We start from the raw sequence: 9,309 nt of genomic DNA, 5'->3' as shown, positions 1-9,309 counted from the left end.
GCAAGAACTTTCCTATATATCCGTATCTCTCTCTATACATTTCGCTTTCCCTCTCTCTCTCTCTCTCTCTCTACTGTCTGTCTGTCTGTCTGTTTCTAGATAGACAGATTGGAAGTTGGAGACCAACTATGAAGTAGCTAAAAGCAGCATGTGTTCAGTATGGAAACCAACTATGAAGTCTGTCTGTCTATGTATCTCAATAGATAGGTCTAGCAACAGATGGGTAGATAGATATATAGAGATTTGGCTTCTCCTAGCACCTTGGCACCACTCGGGTTTAAAAGGCTCCTCGATTAAGCTTTTAGGAACAGCCGAAGCCCAGAGAGCAAACGCCCCGGGGCGCGGCTCGGAGGTTTCACCCGCTCTCGGTTTCTTTCTGATGAGCATCTTGAAAGCAGCGCTTCAGGACTAATGAACGCAATTAATACTCGGGGGGTGCGGGAAGGAGATAAAAAGGGGCATCGCTTTGATAGGTCTGCGAGGGCTGGCGATGGTTATCCAGCTCCCCTTCGCCGCTGGTAAAATGCGGAGCTGCAGACGAGATCCGCGCCGCGCTTAGCTCCGCCGGGCGCTGGGCGGCGGGGAAAGAGGCAGAAATACCTGGGGGGAAAAAGCAGACCCGTTCGCAGACGGCCTCGCATCTTCGGCTCTCGACGAAATATTTGCTAAACAAGCCATTAAAGGCAAATCGGAATGGCTGCCCCGCGTTAGCTCCAAGCCCCAACCGCGTCTCTGCCGGGGAGGAGGAGGAGAGAGCGCTTCTCCTTCGCCTGACACCACACACCCGGTGCTTGGGGGGCGGGGGGGCGCGCCTGGGACCTGCGGAGGTGTCTTCGCCTCTGACAACGTGGGGCTTTGGTATGTATATCCACGACCAGAATAGATATATTTGTGTGTGTGTGTGTGTGCACATATATGTATACACACACATATACTCATATCTATATTCTGGCTGTGGATATATATACCCAAACTAGAAAAATAAAACAAATAAACAAACTAACTAACTAACTAACTATATATATATATGTATGTATGTATGTATATATGTATGTATGTATATATATATCCCAAACCAGAGAAATAAACTAATGCGCTTGCAGTTAATTTGTAGTTGTAGTTGATTTGTAGTTGAAATATATATTGTTTGCTTTTGCTTTTGTTGTGTTTGATACACACACGCGCGCGCACATATACAACGCTTGTTTTATTTTATTTTTTCTTCTCTTTTTTTTGGAAAGAAGTTGCCCTGGGTGTGCCGCGTTTGTACAGGGGAAGTCGCAGCCGGCACGAGAGGACTGGGGGTTTCATGTCGTTGTCTGTGTAGCTCGAGGTTTTGGCTTCCCTGGTCCCCCCTTCGCTGCGACAAGTGCCCGGCTCTGTCGGGACGGGGCGGGCTGGCCAGGGGCAGGGGACTCCCGGCGCCAGGCGGAGCCGGCTGAAAGACAAAAAGGATGCTGGGCTTAAAGAGCAAGGCACCGGCTGTGTTTGAAGAGCTCCGCGCCTGCGATTAGTCGGTAACATTGCAACAAATTTGGGTTTATCCGTTTGCTGAAAAAGAAAATGACTAAAGAGAAAGAAAGGGGAAAAAAAGCCTGTGATCAGCCCGGGGACGGGGGGAGGTTAGTGGGATCATTGCCCTGTTTTGCGTTGCAACTTTGACTGCGGGGACGGGATTTATTCGGGAAAAGGCAGAGCCACCTGGAGGAGTCTTCTAGCTATTACCATAGGATCCAGAGTTTGTCTGGAGAGAAACAGGTTTTCTTTGAGCTTTCTTTCTGTTGCTGTGTGTGGAGCAAACAAAGGAAACAGGTTAGAAATTAGCTCTGATTTACGTCCAACAAAGATAATGTTTTCCCTAAAAAAAAAAAAAAGCACGCTTATTTTACCGAGCAGTATGAAACACAAAATGAAAAGGCTTTTATAAACATTATTATATTGCTTTTATGTCCATAAAGTAAATGTTTCGGTTGCATACACATGGTGGAGAGGACTGAAACTTTCCTGGTTGCATGGCTTGAACATACTTTTGTATCATTTTCTAGGTGATTTCCTGCATAAAAATACTAGTTAAGAAACCAATATGTAGTTGGAGCATATTGGCAACGTTTGATTAAAACACCTGATTTAACAATTGCTTTAAAAAATAAAAATGGCTGCTTTTACATTTCGCCAAAACATAATGTGATTTAGGATTATAAACTTAAAGATCTAGTTTTTTCCCCCATCCGTACGTTACTAGTGCTGTTACTTTTTCAGAGAGAAGTTTGCCCTGTAAAAATCGCTGAAGAAATAAGGCCAGGGCAGTATTTCACCAGTTTCAACACAAGTCTGAAAAAAGTTACCCAAGCAGAAAGATTCAGAGGTCAGACACGAGCAGTACTTTCAAGCCACTGTTAAGCCCAAAGGCTGCTCCATGACTAACTCTGATAAATTGTATTTTGGGGGCATCATTGCTTCCTGTACAGAGCACTAGACTGGGAGTGAAGATTAATGCCTAGCTCTGCCACTGGCCTGCTGGGCGACCTTGTGCAAACCACTTCACCTTGCGGTAGAGACAGCTGTAATAACTTCCTTTGCAAAGGGCTTGCAGATCTACAGGTGAAAAGTCCTGTGTAAGAGCTAGGTATTACAGTGATCCTTTCCCTGTATGGGTAACACGGCTCCCTCGTGGTGCCGTGTGTTTGCATTCCTGATTGCGGTCTAGGTTGTGTGTGTCAAAATGGTTTTTAGCCTTTAACTGAGGGGAGCCTATACTTTCCCCCTCCTATTGACACTCTCTCCAAAAATATTTGTTACTTTTTTAAACTAAAAGCTACAGCTCATTTGATGCTTCAGAATAGCTCAGAAGAATCTTTTTAATTTCCAACAAATTGCCACTGATAATCTTGTTGCTTTTGTTTATTAACTGCTTTCATACCACACCTAAAAGGCCAAAGACTTGGGTTTCCAAAAAGGACCGATGAGAACTGGTCCGTCACTTCACTGAACAGAGGACTCAGCCGATTTGCATGGTTTGTGCCGTTTCATTTAGGAAAGAGGATTAAATTTAGCACTTCAAGGTTTTTGTATTTTTAAGTGATTTATAAAAAAAGAAATTATAAGGGTGAGTGGTAGTTAGATGTGTTAATCAGAAGTCGGGCAGGAGGCAGGGACTAATTGAACAAGATGTGAAAGCTTCGTAAGCATCTGACTAAGCAGCTGCTTCATCGGTGGCATCTGATGAAGTGAGCTGTTGCTTACAAAAGCTTCTGCATCTCTGATTCTTTTGATGAGGAGCGTGTCTGGCAATATCTGAATGCTGTCGATGATTCCTCAACACTTTTAAAACTGGATTTTAAAAAAGGGTGGAGAGAAAATCAGGAGACATTACTTTATGGTTAGGGCTGCCAGGCTCTGGAATGGGCTCCCAAGGGAGGTGGTGCTCTCCCCCACCCTGGGGGTCTGCAAGAGGAGGTTGGACAGATATCTGGCTGGGGTATTATGATCACAGCACTTGTTCCTGCCCAGGGCAGGGGGTCAGACTTGACGATCTGTTCAGGTCCCTTCCGACCCTAGAAACTATGACACATCTAGCTCAGGTTTCTCTAAACTTCTCAATGGTCTTCAAAGAAAGAGAGACTAGAAACCACTCACCTGCTCGTCAGTTCATCTCCTTCTCACTTAAGCCCAAGAAACTGCACATGTTTCAAACTAGGCACATGCATAAATAGACTCCTGAATTGGGGCCTAGTACTGGTTGATTAATAGCTGTTTTTATAGTACACAGATGATATCTCTCCCTCAAAGAGCTTGCTATATAAGACCTCGCTTCTCCAATTCGTATGTTAATAAACACTTCGTCCTTTATTAAGCCTCTGTAAACTACATATATATGTGTCAGTGGGAGGTTAATAAAAGTGTGACTAAATAGGTGGTTGGGGCTGATATAAAGAAATGGGAAGAGAGCGGGGTGGGGAAGGAGGGGTGAGATTCTGGTAAGAGGAAACAGAAGTCAGTCAGCTGTTTGAGGATGGATTAAGCACACACTCCAGGTGTTTGGAAACAAGTTTCCAGAAGTGCTCAGAACCCTGCATTCCTTTCTGCGGCTCTCAAAGAACGGTGTCTCTTCTGGCTTAAGAAGATTCATAAAGAAATCCTCACCACTGATCCCTGCAAACCTAATTCTGCCTTATTTTTTTCTACTATTAATAAAAAAAAAAGTCCACCTGATGAATGTGTGTGGCTGGCTGTCTTTTGCAGGCTTCTTTTCTGGAAGCAGTATTAAGCAGGGGGGTTTATGCGTCCTGATCAAGTCTGGAACTGATGTGCAAATCAAACCAAACAACTGTTGCCTTATAACGATTTCCCTTCCTTTTGGAAACGTAGCGGGGTATTTCAGTGGGGATGATAACTTAGAGATGGTTTTTGTTGTGCCCTTTCTACAAGAGCTGTTACAATCATCCGTATTGTTTAAGACACAGGGTTCATCCCGTAGTCTCGACTCACTGGAGTAGGCTGATAGGGTCCATTTCTGCCTTTGGATATTTGGTTTGCTGATTGATAAGGGAAGCAAACACGCTGAGAAATCTACGGCCGTCAGAATTAGAGACAATACCAATCCATTTTTTCAATAAATATTTCTGTTCTGTGATGAGTAAAACACATGCACACAAAAATAGATGGTGTGTTCATATCATACGATGATTAAATAAATGCTTTCCACCTCATCTATATTTAAGGTTGATATTAAATAGCACTTGCTTAAGTTAGACATCTTTAAATAAGGTTGTCCATTTAAACTACAGCCAAGAGTTTTAAAAGATCTGGCAAAGGAGCTCTCTAGGCCAGGGGTTCCCAAAGGTTTTATGTCCCAGCCCAGCAACCCGCAGCCCGGCAGTCACAGCAGACCATGACCAGAATATCCTGCTGGAAGACAGGTAATGATACCACCAGCTCCCGGGCAAGAGGTGGGCCAAACCCCGTGCTGCCTCAGGCCTTGCAGAAGGAGCCGCGGCCTCTCCGCCTGGCTCTTGGGAGCTGTGGTTTGCTGGTCCGTGGCCACTTCTGGTCAAGCAGCCAACTGTGCTGCAGACCAGCAGCTGACCGGTCATGGCCCAGCACTCGGCTGTGGCCCAGGGATTGAGAACCCCTGCTCTAGGCCATTACTGTTGATTTTCAGTAAGTCATGGAATACTGGGGAAGCCCCAAAGGAGGAGAAGAAATCTAACATGGAAAATATAACAAGGATAAACAAGCTAACTCCAGTAACTCTAGGCCTATCTGCATGCTTTCTATCCTAGGCAAAATAATTGATTAACTGGTATAGGATATTATTCATAAAGAATTCACATATAATTAATGTCAGTTGTTCTGGGCACCTGAAAAGTATAATAAGTCCGGTTAGCTAACTTGATGCCATTTGAGAATGACAATATGAGTTTGGCTGATAAAACTAATCATGTTGATGCAACAGGCTTTGGGAAGGAACTTGACTTAGTGCTGCACAACCTGAATAAACCAGGATGTACAAACTCAAGGTGGCACACATTGCATGGATTAAAAGCTGGTTAAATGTAAGTGTAAGCAGCGAATCGGCATCAAACAGATGTTTCTAGAGTGGTCTCATGGGGTGCTTGGCCCTTTACTCCTTAATATTGTTTATAAAGGACTTGGAACAAAAACAAAATCATTACTGGTAAAGTTGGCAAATGATGTAAAAACTGGGAGAGTGGTAAACAAGAGGACAGGTCACTGCCAGTGCGAGAAGACCATAAGGTAACAAGGTGTGGGCAAACGCATGCATTTCATTATGGACAAATAAAAAGCCATACCTCCAGGGACAGCGTTGCTCATTCTTACAAAATGATGGGCAGAAAAAGATTCAGGAGTCATGGTAGCTAATGGGCTAAAGTCCTCCAGGGTGCAGTGTCTCCCAGACAACATGCCTGTGGTTTCCCAACCATCCCAAACCTTTAGTCAGGTCATAAACAGCTCGAGCTCACACTCGCTTCTCTCCAGGAGGTATTCAGCCACTTCTCCAGCATCAGGGCTAATCTAAGCCTTTAGCCCTGAGCTAGGCCTGTAAAGCCCTTCCTCTTTCCACTTCCAGTCACCTGAATTCAGTCTTCAGGGCTAGGCTCAGGGGTATCCTCTCCTTCCCTAATAAACAGGCTTATTGCTCTGGCCTTCCTCTTTACCATGTTCACCTACTGCCTATCTCTCCTGGCAAAGACTTATTGCTTAGGCTCCTGGTAACCCTGCACTCCCTCACTTCTAGTAGCAGGGATAAGGGTCCCCTGATACAGTGTCTAAATCCAACATTGAATCCAGGATCATCGCCCTTTTTGACTTTGAAGTTCCTTGGTACCTAGAGTTCTGCTTCTGGAGATGTCCAGAACTACCCCAGTCTGAGCACCCATCTGCCATACAAAGTGGTCTGGGATCCAGAAACTAGTTGGACAAGAGCCACAGACCCCTGAGGGGCTCATTTCATACTGTCTGGACCATGCTCCCAACCAAACGCAGTTGTAGTTACATGGTGGTTTGCTTAATTAAAAGAAAAGAATGTATCCTGCTGCATTTTTCCAAAGGACAATTTTAAGCACTTAGCTTTGTGAGAGGGCTCTGGGTGCTGGATCTTGAATCGATGGAGGTGCCTGATTCAGATGCCTCCACTCTGAAGATGGGTGGGATTGCAGACACAAACCTGTGCTTACCATTTCTTGTTGGCTAGCTCAAAGCGACTCCCTGTAGGAAGCTTGGATTGCCATTGTGAGGCATCAAGCTCTTCCCATGCCCTGTACAGGGGCACCAGACACTTAACTCCAGGTCCTGGAATCCATCCTGATGGACAGATGTCCATGTCCTCTCCTGGAAGTAGTCTTCAGCTCCTGCCATTCCCATGGTGATATTTCTGATCAGATTTTTCAGCATCCAACATGCTCAGTTCTCTTCCAGCTCTGGCCACTTCCTTGAACTAAGGCTCTTCTGAAAACATGGCTCCAGCACATCTCAGAGAAGCCCTGTCTTTTTAAATCCAAAGACGTGGTGGATGCACATTAAAATAACCAGAGCTCTAAGTTATGTACTTAAACCTCTATCAAAAGAAGTGCCCTAGTTCTCACCATTGTTGAGTGCCCTGGCTCCCATTGTAGTCCATACTGTAATACTTTAACTAGTTCATCACCAAAAGTACGACAAACATAATTTAAAACAAGATACTGGAAGCTCATCTCAGATGCGCAGATGCCACAGCTGCACAAGAGCATGTGTGTGGTATAGTAACAGATAGACAAAAGGCAACCCTCTGCGTTAATATGAGTGACTGCTTATGAACATCTCCCCAAATCTCCAGTACTGTTTTGTTCAACTCCTAGCTGACAGATCACATTTAGGATACCCGAGTGAATATGCAGCTTCTAAAAGAGGCCATAAAATTTCTGTCAGTGGAAGATTTTAAATCCAGATCAGTAATACGTTTTGTCTGGGATGGTTTAGAGTGGGAAGGGAGCCTTGAACAGGGAATTGTATGAGATGACTTCCTGATGCTCCTTGCAGGCCTATTTCTCTACGCTTCCATGACTTTTATGAGTTCCCTTGGTGACTGATCGGAAAGAACATTTCAGTAAGATTACCATACATCTGGGGTTTCCCCGACATGTGCTCTTTTTGGACCCTCCAATCTTCCTCTGGGTGGTTTTTTGAAGTCTGAACCAATGTCTGGGATTTTGCTCCACTCTGCTGGTGGGAGTGTAATTGGAGGCAGTAGGTGCACATGTGTCTGTGCATGCACACACATGGCCAGCATACAGCCAAGCAGGGTGGTGGGAGCAGCCCCAGCAGCTGGATGCAGGTAAGTCTGTGTCTGTGGGGGTGAGGGTTGGAGGGCCAGGGCTGGGGGAGTGTCTGAAGGGCTGTGGGGGGTATGTGTGTGTGTATGTGTAGGGAGGAGGTGCCCTCCAGCCCCGGGGGAGCTGTCCAGGCACCAGGGCTGCCACCGGGCAGGTGGGATGGGGGGCAGGCACCTGCCCTTCCAGTGGGGGAAGTGGGAAGGGGACCCTTCAGGGGCAGCAGGGAGCTCCGTGGCCAGACTGGCAGCACAGGGGCTGGTGCCCATGCTCATGGGGCTGGACCAGCAGGGACACACTGATGGGGGAGTGTGACCAGGTTGCCTGGCACAGCGCGGGAGCTGCAGCCCAGGGCAGGGGTGCCACTGGCATCCCTTCTTCCCTTTTGCCCACCCTGGGGCTGGACTCACCTCATCGCTTCCCCCATGAACTAGAGTTACTGCACTCTGGGCCGGTTGGGATGGGGACATCTGGGACCCCCCTCCTGCAGGGAGGTGGGGAGCAGGGGCTGTGGGTCGGGAGTGATTGGGGGGGGGGGAAGGCTGTGGGTTGGGGACCAAAATCTGCCAACCACAAAGACAAAGAGCAAGGACGCTTCTTCTTAGGGAAAAAAGAGTGAACAGATGTTTTACGCACATATCAACATTCAAACGTCTTTTCTGAGTAGGAGCTGCAGAATCGAACGCTGAGAAATGAAACCACCGTGACCAGAGGAACACAGACGGCACCTTCCCACATCAGCACAATGGCCATCTCGGACAGTATCCTGTCTCGGAGAGTGCAGGTATCAGGTGCTTTCAGTGGAGGGTACAAAAACACCTGCCATAAGCAGACAGGGGATAATCTTCCCCCATTAAAGTCAGGAGGCTGCAGCTAAGTTAAGATTCACATTACATATCCAGAATTTTTTGGACTGAATCCCTAAAAAAAATAAACCAAACCTGGGTTTGAGTAAGGGCAAGCAAGTTGGAGGTGATTAAACAGCATCAAAGGGTGACAGTCAATTTGAATTTCCCTCAAAGTGATTTTGATACCTTAATTACTTCTCTCTTTCTGTCATTTAATTAAATGCAGGGATGTTCTATTAGCAGTTGGAATAACACACTCTTCTTGGGGAGAAAAAAAATTGAAGTAAATCCCTTTATCTGTTAGCATAGATGATTTCTAGGGGATTAAACAATGGCCTTTCAGCTCCTGCACCATAGTTCATGCCATAATTGAAGTAGTTTCCTTGGTCTCACTTCAGTCCCTTGCAGCCAGTAGCCCATAGCGCCCAATCATCAGAGATAACCTAATTGCCTCTTGTCTGAAGGGAACATATCTCCAGATGAGGAGATTAAGAAGATAAAGCATCTAGTCTGGCAACTAAGAAGTGATTATGGTCCAGGACTCTCTTTCCAATTTCGTTCAGGGCTGGTTAACCCTTACAAAACTGGCAGCTTCTTAGGAGTTTCACATGGACCAGTAGCGGGTGGGGTGG

The 9,309-nt window shown here is 46.0% G+C and overlaps 1 protein-coding gene across 1 annotated transcript in view; it reads right to left on the bottom strand.

Moving 5' to 3' along the window:
• The window catches only part of FOXI3 (forkhead box I3), a 13,036-nt gene extending 3,939 nt beyond the window's left edge, over positions 1-9,097 (bottom strand). The window contains exon 1 of the mRNA XM_019552563.1: positions 9,071-9,097. Coding sequence (XP_019408108.1) covers positions 9,071-9,097 — 27 coding nt within the window. The remainder of the gene's footprint in view (positions 1-9,070) is intronic.
• Between the last annotated feature and the right edge of the window lie 212 nt (positions 9,098-9,309).

Source organism: Crocodylus porosus, unplaced genomic scaffold (genome assembly GCF_001723895.1).
Source record: "Crocodylus porosus isolate Cpor-Errol unplaced genomic scaffold, CroPor_comp1, whole genome shotgun sequence".
NCBI lineage: Eukaryota > Metazoa > Chordata > Crocodylia > Crocodylidae > Crocodylus > Crocodylus porosus.
This window is presented reverse-complemented; position numbering and strand designations above follow the sequence as displayed.